Source organism: Pyxicephalus adspersus, chromosome 1, assembly GCF_032062135.1.
Source record: "Pyxicephalus adspersus chromosome 1, UCB_Pads_2.0, whole genome shotgun sequence".
Classification (NCBI taxonomy): Eukaryota; Metazoa; Chordata; class Amphibia; order Anura; family Pyxicephalidae; genus Pyxicephalus; species Pyxicephalus adspersus.
Genome location: NC_092858.1, coordinates 151,098,355 through 151,118,935, shown reverse-complemented (window position 1 = coordinate 151,118,935; position 20,581 = coordinate 151,098,355). Strand labels below are relative to the sequence as shown.

At 37.8% G+C, this 20,581-nt stretch overlaps 2 protein-coding genes across 6 annotated transcripts in view; both read right to left on the bottom strand.

Moving 5' to 3' along the window:
* Positions 1 to 14,783, bottom strand: part of PIR (pirin) — a gene marked incomplete at its 3' end in the record, with an annotated part of 32,323 nt that extends 17,540 nt beyond the window's left edge. The window contains 3 exon segments of one of the 5 annotated variants that reach the window (XM_072431390.1): positions 6,420 to 6,512; positions 9,077 to 9,224; positions 14,718 to 14,783. In XM_072431390.1, coding sequence (XP_072287491.1) covers positions 6,420 to 6,512; positions 9,077 to 9,190 — 207 coding nt within the window. 5 annotated transcript variants of the gene reach the window in all.
* Positions 14,784 to 18,364: 3,581 nt separating this feature from the next.
* Positions 18,365 to 20,581, bottom strand: part of ACE2 (angiotensin converting enzyme 2) — a 34,445-nt gene continuing 32,228 nt past the window's right edge. The window contains exon 18 of the mRNA XM_072431314.1: positions 18,365 to 19,707. Coding sequence (XP_072287415.1) covers positions 19,539 to 19,707 — 169 coding nt within the window. The 3' untranslated portion in view covers positions 18,365 to 19,538. The remainder of the gene's footprint in view (positions 19,708 to 20,581) is intronic.

Sequence of the window (20,581 nt, the reverse complement as noted above, 5' to 3'; positions counted from 1 at the left end):
TTTACAGAGAGTAAAGAATAAAATAGGGTAATGTCACCAATTCTGCCAAGAAGTCTGAGCACTGGAACTATTCAGACACCATTAGATAGGAGGGAAATCATACCCAGGTCAAGGACCCTATGGACACCTTTAGAGGAACCCGAAGGGTCCATGGAATCCCAGATGAGAATGGTTGCCCTGATTACTGTTTTTTGGCATTAGTCTATCCAAACTTAGCAGTACATAACATGGCACAGGAGTTAATGGAAAGCAGCAAACACTATTACAAAGTATTTTAACTCCTGCATAACAAATTGAAATAGCTGAATAAAAATATGTAGTGCCATGATGATCAGCACAGATCCATTACACAGGGACTATGAAATGTTTCATCCTGCCACAAGGGGCTGGGATGTATAGCATTCAACTGACTAAACAAACCTCACATCATATAAAAGCAATTAAAAATACATCAGCACCACATAGGGGCGTTTAAAAAAAATGCAAAACATAAACATTTGTGAAAATTAGTGAATCATCAATTAAAAATAAACCTGCAATATTCTAAGGCTGCAAAGATATTGAATAGTGATGATACAAAATAAACAACATCACAATGCCACAACATTTAAAGGTACAGCAGCACAAGTTAGTCCTGAGTAAGTAGAAACCAAACAGCTGTCTATCACATATGCATTATAGTGTATTATCAGATAAAATACAGTCACCAAATTCAAAGCTACAGTCAATGAACCTTTTACTACTATAGGATATAGTTAAGATGCAATTCAAATTAAGGAAAACTCGACAAGCTTTAATATTGATGCATTGGTTACGTTGTATAACAAAAAGAAACCCTGGGAAAGGCATAAGAAAAATTATGATCAGCCTTTAACCACCTGGGCGTTACACTGATGTCTGGATTTCTGTACCAAAAGCGTTACACTGTTTTTCATTAAATTTTATTTTTAAATTGTAGACCTGTAACTTACAGAAATATGTCCAAACAAGGTCTAGTAGATATCATGAATATAAAAAAAGTCTGAAACACCATCATGTAAAAAAAAAATTTACTTTTATAAAATTAAATAAAAAACACAAAATTCAGCTTAAACAAGAATACATAAATAAATGAAAAATACTGAAAATGCAATAATTCGGTATACTGTGTAGTAATATATTTTTCTAAAACACCTCCCTAGTTGTACAGTAGCTTATATAATATATATATATATATAATACAATTATATATATATTATATAAAGATTTCTTTGTATTGTATAATACAGCTTTTTTGTATTGAGTTCAATACAAAGTTTGAATTTCCCGCACCGCGTCCCGCACCGACGTCACCGGGAAACCCCGGACATCGTCACTGCACTCACCGGGAGAAGACTGAAGAGGACGGACGTGTCCGGAGGAGCTGCGGGGACCGGGTGTATTCTTACAGTTGTAATACGATTGTCATACAATGTATGACAATCGGATTGCAATATAACGCTTGTTTAACCACCTGAGAAAAGTTTGGGTTTAACACTTTTTGCAAGTGATTTTACCCCGAACCAAGGTCGGGTTAAACGGCCGGGTGGTTGATATGTAGGATTCATCCCTTATGCATATTTAAAGCCTTCTTAACTAGCAATGCACAGGACCCCAGTCCTAACACACACAAATGTCTCAATACATTTCTCACCTCCCTAGGATAAAAGTCTGCTATTTTACCACAGCTATTTGGATAAAATACTAATACCTTCTAAAAATACTTCGTATGGCTATCTCTAGCTTAAAAACATTTTAAGTTACTGGCAGGAATGCGTGTGCACTCTATATTTCCATACCAATATTTACATTACAAATTCTTTTTTTGTATCTCTGTCCTTTGAACTTGTTATTTAGGAAAGCAGTGACCTCTGATGGACACTTTGTAGACTACACAAACATTAGGCTTAAGACTAAATTTATTAAAATTGTATGTAAACCCTTTGCATACTGACCCCAACAACACCCTTTCTTTTCTGCAAAATGAACACAATTTACACAATTTAACGGTTTTCCTTTATCTATGTTCCTCTATTGCAACCAAGTTGGTAAATGTATGGATTTTTATTCTAATATCAAATTACCAGTTTCCAAGATTAAAAAAAAATCTTGCTTTTGATAAACTTGATCAATTACATCCACCCTAAATTTTACAAAGAAACAATATTAAAACAACAGAATAATACAGAACAGAATAACTGAGCTTTTGGACAGCCCTTCTTCAGGAAACAACTTCACAAGTTGAGATGCTATTTTTTTTTTACAGGGAGCTATTCTTATGACAACCTCCATAGGCTCTCCAAAGTACGGATCTCGCCATAGGGCGGCAGTGTGCACGAGCAGTGTGCAGAGGCCGAAGCAAACACTTCCTAAAACATGGCTGTGTGATGCTAGCTGGGCTTCCTGTATAGGGGTGGCTGCATTCATTCAAAGACAACTTGTACTAAAAGGTACAGACCTCCTTCAATGTCTTATCCTAGCAAAACAAATATAAAAAAGCAAACATATCTGTGTTTACTGTCATCAGCACAGAAAAGTACAGACCCTATAAAAGTTTAAAATCATTGTTATCAGGTCTCACTCCTGATTTCTTTAAACAGTAATTGCCTTTTTGCTTCCAGCGGGCTCAGGCCCAAATCCTCTAATACACTGCTGATACCTGTTCATTAGATTTGGACTTTGCTTTTTAAGGTTCCACCATAAAGACAAGTAGGAACCAAGGTGTAGAGAAAGTATTATTTATAAAACCCTTATAAATTTGTTTGGGATCCGTACCCCATTGGGAAGATTTCTCCTCACTTTTGTGTCATGTACAGGAAGTCCCCGAGTTACATACGAGATAGGGACTGTAGGTTTGGTCTTAAGTTGAATTTGTATGTAAGTCAGAACAGGTACATTATTTTAATAAATGCAATTAGGACAGATGTTTGTCTCAACATTTTATTAGGCAGCGCGGTGTCAGTTAGTATTTAAAATCCTCACTGTGAGTGAATCGCAAATAAACAAGCAACAAAAAAAAAAAACTTTATAAAGCCTAGACATTCATTAACTTCTGGAGCAAGCTGTGCTTTGATTTGCAAAAAGAAACAACTGCAGAGTTTGTCTTGGCGATTAAAGAGTTACAAGAGGCTGCAGAACCGCTCAGACTTCTTCTGCATTCATTTGAACCATCCCCTCCCCTCATCAAGCCGTATCTAGGAGTCGTCCATTTCCGTTCATATGTCAGTTCATATGTCGGATGTCCTTAACTCGGGTACTACCTGTACACACAAAAGGACGAGAGAAGGAATCTTTTCATAGTGAGGGAAAGGCCCTTTGAGCTGTTGACAAGTATTACCATTGTAAGATTCCCGCTTCTGTTTTGGTAAAAGCCCCTATGGGGACACAGACAGGGGTCCTAGATTCCTCATAACTGAACTTTAGATACACTTCTAAAAGTCTAACAAAAGTCAATATTTATTTTTGCCTGAGGACCATCACTTTTGGGCCACACTGTGAATTCTGTGACCTTTCATCTAAAGGGAAACCCTCATCATGCTGGGATACCAGCATCACAAATCCCAGGAGACTGTGAGCTGCTCCTTCTGCACATGCACCATCAAGCGGCTTTTCTCTAATGGAAAAAAAAAAAAGTGGTCGATATCATGCAGTAGGAGAAAAACACCAAATCTTGTGACTGCATGCAGAGCTTGAGTATTGGCAAAACGAACCCAGAAGATGACAGCCTTGGATGAAATGGTGATACCCAGAAAGAAGTGGGAAGCGGAGATGTGGGAAATGCTGAGCTTGATGTGTGGATGGTTCGAGGGCTTTTTACAATCACAATCAATTCAAATTAAAAAAAAAAAATGCTTTGGCCTAATCTAGGCTTTAATTATAAGAGCCACTTTATGTAACATTCTGGCACCTGCCAGTTTTGCTACACCCATTTAGATTAGTTAGATGAATTAAAGAGGATTGTGAAAAGCAGAAAACCCAGTTTTATTATCACATGGTATATTACTATGCAGTTTATCGTTATTCTGTATATGTTATTGTTTTTTGGCTTAATACATGGCATACAATTATATTTATTTACACATAGATACAGCCCTGATGAACCACTAACCTTGTAAATTCTACACTGATTTGGAAGAAAGTAAATATACGTGATAAATGCACACATTGTAAGGATTGAAGAAAATCAAAATACAAATAGATAAACACACAGTTAGCGAAAATGGGCTCTTTTAAGGCAAAAGTGTAGTAAACATTTACAATAGTAGTAGTATTAAAGTAAAAATATTAAAATAGAAATATCATTATTAATGCACCAAGGATAAATGGTGATGAAAAGGAGTCCAAATGTGGGGAACCTGGTTGTCTCAGCTCCCGACTCGTTTCACAGTTACTGGCTTCCTCAGGGGAGGCAGAAACAAATAGCACATTTTATACAATTATTGTAGATCTTTTTGCATCATTCTAACAAAGGAGGTAATTATATGGAGAGTCCTATGGTGCATGACAGGGGGTATATTTTTTGATTAGTGAGGAAGGATCCCAGGGATTATCTTGTCACAAAGAGAAGTTCTCCCTGAGTTGGTAGGTAGGGAAAGGAGATCCTTTTCCTTGTGGTGCCTGGGGGGAAAGCAGCCTAACATATGGCCTGGATCCATTCAAGGCAAAGGGTCAGAAATGTTTCAATGTACACAAAAACTGCAGTTCAATCTGACAGGCAGCTATTTACAATGACACACACTCCACCCAAAAAGTGACCCCCATTCCATGCACGATAAATTAATTGTGTCAGTGGATAAGCCATGGGAGGTTGCCAACAGCTGCATTGTTCTCAGTGACATATTAGATAAAAAAAAAAACCTCTATCATTGTATAATATTAATAATTAATGGCACATCATTTGTTATGAAGTGTATAGTAATGTCATAGTAATTGTATATATGCATGCTATGAATTGATTTCTTTATTAATCACAGGAATGTAAATTCTGCCCAGATCTGCTACAGTCGGTGGCTATAGGGGAGAGATTCTAATACTTTCTCTAGGACTAAGGGTAAAAAACAACACAAAAATAAGAAACTAAAAAGGATTACTCAGCTACAGAATTCTGGGACCTCTTTCAGTGTTTTATTGTTGGTTTTCCATTTACTGTATTTCCTCCATCATTCTATATTGTAAAAAGGTTTTCTCAGGAAAGGAAGTGAGGAGAAATCTCTGTAAAGGAAGCTCATATAGCAGAAACAGACTTTCCAAATTTCCACACATAAAAAAAATGTCAAAAAGATAAAGTCAAAAACAAAATAAAAACGTGATCTGGTAATACTGATGTGTACTCCAGTGATTTATGTGAAGTATATAATGATAGACCAGCAATAATAATAGCTACCCTATAATGTTTTTGAGAAAGAATTGCAGCTTGTTTAAATGAATGTTCCTAATGTAAGCACAGTGAGGGTGTGTTCGATAATAAAGCATAACAACAGAAAACCTGTTTCTGATTAGATATTTGCCTAGCTGAATTTCTTATAAACATGCCAAGGCCTTCACCCAGGACAAAGCTCCATACAAGTTCTCACTAGCTAAATACAAATACAAATGGCAGCCAACCGATATCCATCAATAAAATGGACAGTGCCAGGAAAATGGTTGTTATGGTATCAGTTGAAAGGCTGAACTTATCATTGAAATATCGGTTTGCCTAGACTCTGGACCAAAAATTGTGGTGAACCACAAGGACTACAATTTAAAGATTTTGTGGGACTGTGGACCTTCTGGGCACATCCAGCACCTCAACTGCTACGTATGCACGCCTTCTTCTAGAAATTAGCTCTTCCTGCAACATTTAATAGCCTAATGCCTGTTGATTACATTTTTTATACTAGATTGTTAATGTTCCTAGATTTTGCAAAGGGTACAGTGTACCTACTGGAAATTCCCATTTACTGCCCCTGGTGGTGACTACATTGGGAGGGGAACTTTCATCAACAGTTTTCCTTAGTACGACCAATAGCCTTGCACGGTTCGAAAACTTCATTATTTTATGAAATTGAGCACAGATAAGACACCAACGCTTTGTAATAAAAAGTACTTTTTCTAACAACTCCATGGGTGGCTGCATTCTGTATCTGACTGTTAGAAGGCAGTAGCATTAGTGAGTGGGTCACTATGATTCTGAACACTCGTGCAATCAAATTATCAATTTTCTACTTAACAGTTTAACCCCAAAACAAATTTTGTAGGAACAGTTTAATTTTGGGGAAGACAGTTTATCAACCCAACAAAGAGTATCTACAGTAAGGAAAAGGTGTTTCTTTTTATAATCCGCTGAGTTGTTTTACCTTTAATGTCTAATATAAAATCCATTTCCTGTTTTTTTGCCTTATAGTTCTATAGGCTGTTCTTACCGTTTCAAATCCTCTGTGAGGGTGGTCTGGGAAGCCTCCTGGTCTGCCGCCTTTAAACTCATCCAACATCAGGAATGGATCCAAATTTCTAAGCTAAATTAAAAAAGGTAAAACAATAACAAATAAAGAAAAAATCCTAAATGGTATGTATTTAGATGTGGCTTCCCTCATGTACATGAATAAAAACTATTGTAAATACACCATCATAATTATTATTTGTAGCAAGCGTTTCTTGGTGAAGATGTTTTTGTATGGTTTTAAATTTTGATGATTACAGCTTTATAAAAGTGGGCGTCATCGATTGAAAAAGAATGTAAGATAATAAATGCCCTTATTATAAAAGATTGCTTTACATTCATAACCTATTAGCAGCCAATCAGAATACACTCCAATTAAGACCAACCCCTACATGATTTCTGACTGACTTCTATGGGTTAAACATTTCAGTGTTCTCCTCAGTCCCTTTTAGCCAGGCGCACCACCTGGCACTTTTCAGTAAGCACCCGGCTGTTTTTGGGCGATTACTGAATTGCTCGGTCACAATACAGGGGCTGACACCGCCTACAATTTCTGCACACCTGTTTCAGGTCTGTGACTCTATATGAGGCCAGATACTGGCAACTTTTAGGAGGTCAGCATAATGATTTCAAACTAAAGGTTTCCTTTGACATGGAAAATCCTTTAATCATTCTTTTGGATGAGCTCCAGTTTTCCTATAAATTAGTTTTGTTAAGCCAAAACAAAACAAAATCAAGTTACAGCATGACAGCTGGCACCCGACTCCTTCTAGCCAATTCTGAACAATGACTAAGGCAACAAAAAGGGCATTTAAGGAAAGAATGGGAGGAGAAGTTTAACTAGCGATGATCCAAAACCATTTTATCATTTCACTCATAGACCTGGCAATTGCTAATTGTAATGTTGATATACAATACTAATCTTACCTACAGATCTGTACCTTTTATCAAAACAGTAAAATAATGTTTTTGATACCAAAAAAAAAGTTATAAGTTACTAAAAGGAAAACTTTTGAGTACTTTTTTTGTATTTATGTTCTTTTTTTTTTTTTGCTGGTAATGCTTCATAAAGAATTTAGTTCCGTTTTGATTTTGTTTTTTAATGTGGCAAGCAGTAAGAAGAAATAGCCAATTAGAGCTAATTAGGGATAAGGAGAGGAATATCATAGGTTGGAAAAGTGATTGGTAAAAAAGATTTTGGAATATGGTGAATTTATTACTGTATATATCTGAAAATTTGATCTAAAAGAGCATTCTACATACAGGTTATTATTTTAAATATCTTTTACTTTGCCTAGATATACTGAATTTTTTTTAAAGCAAAACTCTGATTTTCATTTCACTTATGTTATCCCTGTACCACACAATCAGTTTTTTTCCTCTGCATTAGAGCTTCTTCTACAACACACACAGCATTTTCTTGTACCTGGTCTAGCTATGATGTTATGTAAATTCCTGCCATTGTCAGTCAAAGGGTTCAAAGAGCTAAATATTTAAAAATGTTTGAGATTTATGAAGGGAAATGTGTCTGTTATAGCAGCCAAACTGAACACAGATATTGCCCTTCCTGTTTCAATTAGAACTGTAACCAAGCTATGGGTGTAGTTACAGCCATTGTTGGGCAATTAATCCCCAAAATTTACAAGAGAAATAGTACTTTAAAAGTCCTTTAGGTGGGGTCCCAGCAAAATTTGTGACCAAATCATCCCTAGAAGTTGTATGGGGCTTCTGAATAAGCGCTTTTAAACGCTACTGCCCGCAAACACCTGCACAAGTAAAATAAACCCATTCATTTCATTTAAAATATTTTTTACAAGGCATTTGCAGGATGTAAAATGTTTTTAAAAATGGATATCTGAACAATAGCAGCCCACTTTGAAGAAAACACGATCAGGCAGGTAATTTTTGAACAGGCAAAATTCCCTCCATAATAATCACTCCTACCTGCCTGGTTTCTATAAGTTTCAGGATAAAGCTGAGCTTTGCATGTGCCGCATCAGCTTTGGTTGCCAGGATGCCTGTGAATCCCAGCTTTTCATGCACATGCCTTGCATGTAATGGGGATGAACAAACTCCTGTGCGCCTTCGTAGGAGTTACCTCATCCCAGGCTGGCCAGTTAAGATGGCCAAAGATCGTGTGTACAGGTTGAAACGAAAGATGGTGGCACCCTGCAAGGTATGGGGACAGCTGAGTAACATGGGTTTGGCTCCGTTTTAAGATTAGAAGTCTGGCGGTCTGAAAAGTCAATGCTGTCAGACAGGGGACCCTTAGCTGTGATAATGAAAGTAAAGGGAAGATTCTTGGGTTGAAACTTTTTAGCATAAATTACTCTACAGTGACTGCAGCTAGAAGGGTCGGTGACAGCTTGTATTAACCTTTTTTAACTGCTTTGTTAAGAACATGAACATTGATTATTCAAAGCCCAACCACAGTTCCACTTTGTGTTTGAAAATGAAAGGTGTGATTTACATCAGGCAACACATGCTTTTTCTTTCTGCGGATTTATACAAATCAGATAAATATGATTTGGAAACACACAGCACAATACAGACAGAATACCCTTCTAGACTTAGGCACAAGAACAATGTTTTTTCTGTTATTGTTTTACGGGTTTTTATAGAAAAATATGAATGCCGTACCTCTTGTCTGCCAATACTCCTACGTACTCGGGCACCAACTCCCTCTGATTGTTCCACGCTGAGGACAGTCTTCACCACTTTTCTGCTAACCATCCTTCCAACTTGAGAGAGCATACACACGTTTGAATCCTGATTGGGGTCGAGGTGTCTGTAACATGCGTCAACAGTTTCAGCTTGAGTATTCAGTGCACTGCCTCCACAGCAAAGCATCCACAAAAGCAAAACGCAGACCTTTCCTATAAACATGAACTATGGCGCAGGATATTCCAAGTTCCTATGTTTGTTTTGTTAACCAAATGAAAAAAAAAAAAAACATTCTGAGAACAGGATGAATGTATTCCACTGAGCATGCCAGACATTATTCAGAGAGTGGAATTTAAAGTAAACAGTTGCTAGCCCACTAATATGCATGGGACTTACAGATCTACAGATGTTTGTGTGTATACTTAAATGTACCCCAATCACACGCCAGCTATTTTCTATTATGAAAATTTTACTTCTATAGAGAAAATAAAATAAAACTACTCCTACCAACAACAGCAGCTCCATCATGGCCTCATTATGGAAGGAAAAACCAAGGAATGAGTTTCGATTTGGAGTGATTTATAATTGATTTCACTACATCATGGGCCACAGCACTGACCAATAGTGAAGTGTGAGAGATGGGAGAAGATGATGAGGTTAGAGTAGGAACCCCACACCACCAACAGATACAGCTTTCATAAAACCTCTAAAACTATAAAAAGATACTGTCCAGCCACTGTAAAATATTTGTGGCTATTGTGTCTCAGATAAAACACTCTAAGTCAGCGTACACATAATCAATATTTGTTGCTGGAAACAATCTTTCCTGACCATTTCCAGCAACAAACGATTGACAGATGAACAAACAAGTGCTGTACACACATTGCCAATAAGTTGTATGGACGGGGAAGAATGAGTGAGCGGTAGCCCATTGTGCTATTCTCCATTGACATGTATAGTGGTCATTCCCCATCATAGATCCACCCTGACAGATGACAGGTCAACGAGAATCATTTGACATGTGTACAGCCTAAATCTCTTGCAAGATAAAACCTGACACTTTTTTCCCCTCTTAGATTGTCGCTTAACCAAACTGCCTGCAAACTGTCCAGCCATTTTAAAATATAATTAGCCTTTACCAAATTTTTGTTATGAGATGATTCCAATCCAATTATGAGATGATTCCAAATCTATTTTGATTTACTGTCTTTTTAACTGCTCACGCACTTGGCCTGATTTAATAAAGCCCCCTAAGGCAGGAGGAGGATACACTTTCATCAGTGAAGCTGGGTGATCCAGAAAACCTGGAATAGATTCTTAAAAATCATTTGCTTTTTGTTAGTAAATGTTTTCAATCGTGGACCCGATCCAGGATCTTCACTGATGAAAGTGTATGCTCTCCGGCCTTGGAGAGCTTTAATAAATAGGGCCCAGTGTCCTGATAAAACATACAGGACTTTATTATATGTTTTAAATATTTGGGGAGATTGGGGTGGGAGAGGGTTTGCGATATTTGGGGAAATGTGTGGTTGTGCTTTTAAGTGTTTCTTTGTGCTTTCTATTTTGACATTTAATTATCTATATGAATAATGAAGTGATAATGTAAAAAAATGACATGAGTTTGAGGATGTTGGCTTTATTCTATTTTTTTTTTTCGGAAGGAAAGTTTCCTAAAACCTCTAGACCTGTCAAGGCTACTTCTTCTACAGGTCAAGTCACTAAAAAGAAGGCCATCACTAAAAAAGGGTACCTTTAAAGATTTACAGGAACCAAGTTTGATATATATATATATATATATATATATATATACACATATACATACATATACGTATATATATTTACACACATTTGCTTTTTACATTTTTTTGCTTTGTTATGGCAGTGTCCAGCTCCCATTCCCATTTTCACAACTTTTAGCCTACACGTTCACATAATTGCCAGATTTTACCAGCAGGGTTCACCCAATGGCATTTCAGTGGGGTTCCCACAAACTTCAGGCTTGCCAGAATTTGAACAGATGTTATATTTGTGCATGGTTTCAAGTTTTGATGATTACAGGTTTATAAAATGTGGTCGCCATCAGTTGACAAAGAATGTAACATAATAAATGCTCTCAACATAAAATTGCTTTACATTCATAACCTATAGCAGCCAATCAGAATACACTCTAAAGAAGACAGACCACTACATGAATTCTGACCAACCTCTGTAGGTTACACATTTGTTTCATGTCTGTGACTCCATCGGGGCCAGATACTGGCAACTTTTAGGAGTTAAAGGATCCTCAAAAATAAAACCAAGACAGATTCCCCGCCTATTAATAATAATAATAATAATAATATTAATAATAATAATAATAAACAGGATTTATATAGCGCCAACATATTACTAGTTATTGGGTCCTTGGTTGTGTATTCCCATTGGAAGCAGGAGAAGCAACAATGATAATGAGCTATAATTATCAGATTTCAATAGCCCTTATTATAAAAATATTCTGAATTTACTATGGGACTCAAACAATTAACACATTACTACTGGTGTTAGCAATGTTCACAGCATATAATGTAAATGTTAACATAATAAATAATCTGAACTCAAAACAAACTGTGTTTAAAACAACAAACACATATATACAATCAAACAGGAATGTACTAACTGTGTAAACCTGTAACCCTAAAAGACCTGCATGTTGAAAATTTGAGGCTATGTACACACGACAGATCCAATGTTCTCCCCAGCCCATTTTAGCTGGCGCACCACCCAGCAATTTTCAGTAACCACCCGGCTGTTTTTGGGTGGTTACTGAGTAGTTGTGTCACAGTACAGGGGCCACCCACTTACAGCTTCACACCCAGCTTGTAAAAAAATTTCTGAGGAGAATATGAAAATGATTATCACCCGAGATGAATGGTTGTGCCCATCTCGGGTGAAAGCCTGACAGGGGTAAAGCAGTCAGGATGGATAAATGAACAATCAATGGGGAACGACCAACATAAAAGTCAAAGGAGAAGAGCACAGCAGGGTGCAGCTCACTCGTCCTCATACAGCAGAACGGCTTCTGTGTGAACAGCACTCGTTCCTTCATGTCACTCTCCATTGCTGGAAATGATCATGAAAGATGGTTTCCAGCAGCAAAAAATGCACGTGTGTATGCAGCCTTATGTATACTATACTAATGTGAAAGGGTAATATTAGTAAAATAAAACTAAGATTATAGGTAACATGCATGCATGCATAAATTATATATATATATATATATTTTTTTTTTTTTGCCTCAGGTTTTGATTTTTCTATTTCACCTCTACATTGTCTTAGTGACAATGTAAATAAGGGGACAGGAAGTGAGAGAAAATCACCCCAATGGGGCCATAAGCAGTTCCCCAAAAACCTATTACATTAGCTAGAAGTAATTTTTTTAAGTTTTCTAACATTTGTAGTACAGTGGTACCTTGTTATTAGTCCTTAATCCATTCCAGATCCTTGGACTTATACCAAACAAATTTTTCCAATAAGAAATAAAGGTAAATGATTAATCCGTTCCCATTAAAAAACCTATTGTTATTAGCATATTATACATTGATGGGGCTGTATAAAATAATTTTAACACTACCTAATACTAAAATATATAAATACAAAAGCAATTAGATGAAATAAATAAAAATGTAACCTTTACCTTGCTGAGAAGAGTTGAGTGCCTACTAGTATGGTGCTGAGAAGAGAGGAGGAGGAGATGTTATGTATATCACAGAGAGTTATAGCGCGGGTTGTTCACTGAATGGTAGCAACTGGCGTACTGACGCTCGTGGGCAGTTGTGGCTTTGTTTCGAGAGAGGTAAATAAGGGTAGAGCGCGCGGTGTTATGACTCATTTTGACCCATACAAGTTCTAGCACAAACGTTGTATACCAAGCAAAATGTTTTGTGTCCAAACAGGACTTATACCAAGTTGGACTCACTCCAAAGGGGACTTATACCGAGGTACCACTGTAAATAACAATGTATAGATTTGTAAAAATTATCATTGCTCTTCTACAGGAAACAAAAAGTCACTTAGGTTTTTCTTATGTTTATATAATTATATTCATTATTTTTTTAAAGAACTGAAAATCAGATTCATGCTTTACTGTCTGTCTACAAAACCAAAATCGATGCCTCAAACCTCAATACAGCATAGCGTTTCTCTCTTTGTCCAGGGGTTCTCCAAAGCAGTGCTTGTCAACCTTTTTGGACCGGAGGACCACTATATTTACCCGCCCTGGACAGTGCATGTATGGAGCCGGGCGTCACTCAAAGGGGAATTAAACTTCCCCTTTAGTGGTGTCATGATGCCAGAACCTCCCCACTCTCCCATCGCAGGTCTGAGCCAGAGACACAACCTGCCCACCGCCCTGAACCTGCAATCTGTACGGGGGACATGGTCTGCGGCTCTGGCCTGTGCACCCCCTAGCAGTGTCCTTCTCCTGACCCCGCTCGGGGTGCACTGGCCAGGGCCGCAGAGCACCAAAATTTTCTTGTGGACCCCCAATTGGAGACTGCTGCTCCAGAGGTTGTTAGAGGTTCTTTGAACAATTTGTTCCTCTCAGGTCAATTTAAATGACACCAATGATCTGTGATTCCTCATCTTATTCAGCTTGCTCCTACTTTCAACTCATTTAAAAGTGCTGAAAACCCATCCTTTCAATCTAGCCTACCCGTCTCTTAAAACCCTCACTACTTCCCACCGTTCCATATCTCCCCTCCTATTTTGTGTTACTTCCCCCTCCTCTTAGAGTGTAAGCTCTTCGGGGCAGAGTCCTCTCCTTCTGTGTCACTGTCTGTATCAGTTGTTTGTAACCCCTATTTATTGTACAGCGCTGCGTAATATGTTGGTGCTATATAAATCCTGTTTAATAATAAAAAATCTAAAAGGGTGGCATTCTTCCCACTAACCACTACTAATATAATGTGATCTGTAGATTTAATACTTATAGAAAGGGTTCCCTGAAGTTCTGAAAGTTATTTCAAGGCTTCTCCATGTAAAAATGTCATAAAATATTGCTATAGCACATAAATGACAACTTTGAGACAAGTATTAAACAGAAAAACAAACACAATCTTGTTGAAGAATAATAAATATGACTTACAAATAATTATACACAAATACTGAACAGTAAGAAGACATTATTGATTCTCCTGGGGTATGTTAGTATAGAATACAGATCAGTCCATGGAATAGTTGTGTAGACAACATGCAGACATGGTTACCTGTGACTTGCTGGGAGGATGCTGACATCTGAGCTGTGGGCTCTGCTTCTGTCAGATATTTATACTCTGCTATGACTGGCTCACCATGATTCAGCAATAATAATAAGCTCAGGGGCTGCTTTCACTATTCATAGTTCTGCCCCTGGTGATGATGCAGGGTGAGCATAGCACAATATACAAGGCTGACTCCCTGCATGTCACCATGACAGACCAGGCTGAAGGGTCATACCAGGACGGGACACCACCTAACCTGTCATTATTGTGTGTTGCTGCTGCCGGGGGCTACCAGAAGGGGGTGCCTGCTCCTACACAGGGCAATACCTGGCTCGGGGATACAACCCAATCTAAGAAGAAGCCCCGCTACCACCACTCACCTGTAACTTAGTGACAAGCCGTCCAATGATAAAGCAGCCCACTCTACGCCAATCCAGGAAGTCCCACCTCTTTCCAGAGTGACAGATGGATAACCCAATCACAAAGAAGTTGTGGCTACTATGGTGACAGATTATTGTTTTGGTTATAAAAGAGAAAATGTTTGTTATTATTATTATTTTTTAAATTTTTTTTATTAAACAGTATTTATACAACACCAACATACTACACAGCCTTGTATTAACCTCCTGGGCGGTTCATTTCTGTCTAGATTTATGTCTAAAAGAGGTATTTTCTTTCATGAAAATTTATTTTAAAGTATAATATAATTATATAGAGTATAATAAAGTTTGAAACACAAAATCATGTCAAAATAATACATAATACAAAAATAAAATTAATAAACTTTGACATGATTTTGTGTTTCAAACTTTATTATACTCATACTATTATATTATACTGTAAAATAAGTTTTCATAAAAGACAATGTACTGCTTTTAGACATATAAATTCAGTGTATTGCATTCAATACGGTTATTTTGTATTGAATGCAATACAAAATAATTTGATATTCCCGCCACGCTCCCTCGCACTCACCCATGTCATTGGGAATTCGCTGGGGGACGGATTGACAAAGAGCCAGAGGATGGCAGGAGCCTGGAGGATGCCGGAGGATGCAAATGGGACCAGGTAAGGCTTTATTTTTTAGCTACCTCAAGTGTGGCTCAGGGTTACCACTTTCAGCATGTTATTTTTACCCCGCGTCACACTCAGGCTTACCACTCAGGAGGTACAAACAATGAAACAGGAGTAGAGGATACTGCTCTACAAGATTCCTAAAGGGACCCTGCAAATAAAAACCTAAAGAGCAGGTTGCAGGGTGATAACCCTGAACTGGTCTTTAACCTCCCTGGAGGTATGATTATTTTGTATTTTGAAACGTCAAATTTTTTTCAATGTCACATTTGACATTTAAAAATACTTCTTTTTTTAATTTTCCTGCCGGTCCCGCCCCCCAACGCACACACGTCCTATGTCCGCCTGGCATCTGCATTCCTTAACCTCGTGTCTCCAACGTTCACACGGCAGGATGCGAGGCCAGGGGACACAGATGCCGGGCACCTCCAATGGGTAGCAGATGCCAGGCCAGCATCGCTGGAGGACACCGCTGGCTGGGGAGGACCAGGTGAGCCCTCAATTCCACCTGGGGAGTTTCTCAAAGGTTACCGCTTTTTGTAATGAAATTTAATCCCAAGCCACACTCGTGTTTAACCCCAGGGGGGTTCATTCTTAAAGCAGAACTAAAAGCTAGGCAGCAAGGTGGCTCAGTGAATAGCACCCTTTGTTGCTTTGTCTTGGTCTTTGTAGCTCTGGGTCCCAGGTTTGAATCTTGGCCAGGACGCTATCTGCATGGAGTTTGCAGGTGTACTCTGCTCTCCTTCCACATTCCAAAAAAAATGGTAGGGACACTAGATTGTGAGCCTCTCTGAGGGACAGCTAGTGACATGACTATGGACTTGTACATATGTTGGCGCTATATACATATTGTGTAATAAAAACTAAACCCAGGCGCATCACCTGTTCTCATTTTGTCGCAGGGAACCACCATCCTTCTTCTTTTTCCTAGAACCGGCCATGCCCGGATGATGTTCATTTGTCCCCGGCACATGCTAAGAAAGCTTCCCAGAAACCTCCTGCTTTTCCCCGGCAACCAAAGCTGAAGCTGCATGTGTGCAGTTCAGATTTTTCATATTTCACTGGTGCGATCTGGCAAGTAAGACAGAAAACTGCAAAAGGGACATTACTTATCCCTTTCTGCAGTAACTACCTGCCTGATTCTTTATTTTGTAACGTGTGGTTTTAGTTTCATTTTAAAGTGCCCATGTTCTGGAACATACATGCGGTCAGTGAAGTATAAGCAACTTGTTTGCAGATCAGTGATTTACTAGGTAGTCGTGGCATGAGATAAATCCTAATCTCCACTGAAAAAGTCAGATTAAGGGGACCAAGGGCCAATACCTGCCCTGCTGGGCCAACATACCTATTTTGTGTAATCAATATATTTTACCTGCTCTGCCTGCTCAATGAAATGACCTGTCCTGTTCTGCCAATATAATGACTTGTCCAGCTTCCCCAGCATAATTAGCTGTCCTGTCTGAGATATATAATATTACCTGTCCTACCTGGCAAATCACCTATCCTGATGGTCCAATACAATCACCAATTCTGCTGGTCCAATAAAATTAATTGCTTTGTACGGCCATTATAACTACATGTGGCTAGTCTGCAGCGGACCTGTCTACTCCACAAATAATGGCTGTGGATGGAGAGGTATGTAACATTCTTGGCAAAGCCTCTGTTCTTTACTACTTTTTTTCTGGACCTGCACTCTCCTCCTCTCCTGAGATCCAGCAATTGAAATCCATAAAATAAAGTAAGCTTCCTTTTTTGTTCCAAAGCCACTCCACTGGTGTTGTTTGGAACTGTTTAGTTGGAACTGGCTTTGAGATGACACCAGCCCTTCCACATTCCTGAGCCTCAGAAATTTCTTTGGTTTTGTCCTGTCCCTCGTGTTGTTTCAAATTCCTCCATTAACAGGCCTAAGATTGAATGCTGAAATATGTGAAGCCCTTTTATAGCTTGATTATCCTGGAACTGATAAAGAAACATTTCCAACCATCCCCAAACCCTGTATGCCTTGCAGCACTGCCCGTTCCTGCTACTCTGCCCATGTTGATCCTAATTATTAAAAAATTTAGAACTATAGGTTGGCCACTATGGGTTTTATTTTACAATGACACAGATAGCCTGGTAAACTCATCATATAATAGAAAAGCAACTCCTTTTAAAACTGTACAAACAGCATAAATATAGTTTCCCAGCACTGCTTGCAAACCCCGGAGCAGTGGAAAAAAACTGCAGTATTGGCACCCTTACATCCCGGTGTTTATCTTTCAGTAGCAACACCCTGAAGCAAATATACAGCATTGAATTGCCAGGTTGATCACATTGATGCATTTTTAATGGTCTGGGTGTAGCCAAAAACCATTGCCAGAATCTCCTGCTCCTCCCTGGCCACTTGGTAAGAGGAATCACTTAGGATAGGGCCTGGGGAGTGAAATATTATTTTTCCTCCCTTTATCTATTGCATAGGTCCTATTAATTGGTGATGGCTGAGTAAGGTCACATCTAATTCTGGTATATAACAATTAGACAAAGGTGTAATAAAAACCAAAAAAACTAAAATCTGAACATTCCATCGCTGGGGCACCCTGGAAATAGACTGGGGGTGTATCCAGGTAGAAAATTTGCTATTTAGCTGGATTCTAAGTACTTTGATAACAGAATATTTAAATTCTGAATCTATGGAATAGAAAAGTATAGATAGGTGTGACGTGAAGGCCAGTACAAGTTTTTTTTAAACCTTGAAAAAACACAGCTATTCAAATCTCTATGTAAAATGTTCCTGTTGTATATTTGCAGACAACACTGCCCAGAGGCCTGTTAACCCCTGAGGAACCACTGAAACAGTAATTCAAAAATTGTTTTGGTGCACATCTATTAAAGGTGTCAATTTCTACACACGTCTTTTTAGCTAGACATTTTTGGCTCAGATTAAATGGGAAATGTATTAAAGACACACAGGTAGTTCAGCAATTGCGTACTTTATACATCCTAATCTGCAAATAAAGAATATCTTGTATGAAACCACATTGTTTATAATACAAAACTGAAAGATTCTGAAGACATCAGGAGACAGTAATCACATATTTTATTGTATTCCATAAATGTGTTATTGTTTAGTTTTAAATTCAAATTCCCCTTCTTATTCTTTAAATACATAAGTAAATCTTCAAATCTTGAGAATTGTCCCAAAAGAGGTCCCCTGTATTTTATACAAAATGTCACCATATCTCAGATCCTGTAGTCAATCTGCCAACATACTGAAACTCCAGAAGTACCGGTACTTGCTTTTTTAATGATTTGGAGGCCAAAAAATTGATTTGATATTACATTTGTGTTCTCAACTCATCTCAACTATCAAATTACTGAACCCATGGTGCAAAGCAAGTGAGGGGGGGTTTATAGAAGGCGTGTGAGGGGAACTTTTCTTCAAATTAAACAGCCAATCAGTTCAGAGAATGGAAAAAAATATAAATTTCTCTTACACAATTAGGTGCTTAATGCAAGCAAGTTCTCTTTACCTCGCCTTGTTTTAAGAACCCCCCTCCTTGGCTTTTACTTAAAACTAGAAAGCAAACCATTTTGAACTCATCACAGAACATCACCTTTTGTGATTGTGTATAACGGAAAAAAAAGAATAACAGGAAAACTTTTGTTTTTGTACAGTAAATTTTAAGATGTTTGCTTTTACAATATCAATTGTGCAACAGATTAGGGCAAAGAGACCCTCATCTATGAAGTGTCTGGCCAAAGAACTGTATTTTCCCTGGGGGTACCAGTTTATTAGGACAAGTAGGAAGAAAAGAAACATGATGGGTTGCTAATCAGTTCTTCAGTGAGTCACTTCATGGATGAAGCTCTGTATCAAGAGTAAACACCACAACCTGTGACATTTGTTCATTTAGCATATTGCAGATACTGAGTGGTGTTTATTTCTTATTACTAGAAGTGCATAGATGATAGATGTAGAGGAATGTCAGTCACAACGTGCTTCTTGGTCCTGTTCGGTGCTTTTGACTTAGAAAAAACTCCAGTTTAGGTCCTCATTCAGGTCATTTGCAGTTCATAGGTCCTAATATCAAGATGATGATAGGTGACAACCATCTACAATTCTGAAAACTTCCATGATTTTTCGTGGTTTAAAAAGCTGTTTGTGGTTCTTCTACATCATCATAGGCTTTATTTTGTTCCCCAATGCTTTCATAAAATGTGTTTGGAGCAGAATCTCTCTTTTCTTCTGTAGTTGCCACCAGGATTTCAGATATTTTGTCTTGGTTCTCGAGTGCTTCTCTCTTTGTTTTTATTTGCCTTTTAAGTTAGAAAAGTGTCAGTGGAGACAAAAACTTAATGTACAGGTAGGTATCATACATAGAGATTTTTTCTATATAGATATTTAGGATTAGAATATATTATAATTTATCCAGTGGCTACCTTAATATTAAACAGGATTTATATAGCGCCAACATATTATGCAGCTTTATACATTAAATAGGGGGTGAAAATGATAGACAGATACATACAAACAGTGACACGGGAGGAGGAGAGGACCCTGTCTGAAGAGCTTACAATTTAGAAGGTTTTAAAGCTAATGCCACGTCCCAATAATTATATATAACTCAAAACAAAACAAAAAAAGTAGATCTTCATACTAAGTGGAAATTAAACTAAGATCTAATTGAGGTCTTCATGATTGATATAAAAAGGGGATCAATCTTATTTTTGATTTAAATTTAGCATTGGAATTGAGTTTGGCTGTCCATCCCTGTTGCCTTTTCCCTACATGTGACCTGTAGCCAAGTTTGCAAAATCTATCTTGATCTGGTCTTTGTCCTTGGTTGGGCTGGATCTTATATGAACTCTTGAAGAAGTGGACATTAAAGCCTGTGAAACGCGTAGGGTTTGGATACACCTTGGAGGCTCCATGATTTTGTTTTCAATGTGATAAGGATCCTTTTAAAAATCTTTTAAATAAGTTGTTAAAAAGTTTGCTGGTATTTTATCTGATTATTATTACTGTGATAGAGTGTTGTTAATAATTATACTCTAAAAGTCTAAATTTTTAGTTTTTTTTAGTTAGATATTCGGGATTTTTAATAGGAATAAAATATGTTGTAGTGGTGGCATGGTGATGATCTATTACTTATGCCAATAGAAGAATTCAAATTTTCTCGAGCAAAGATTA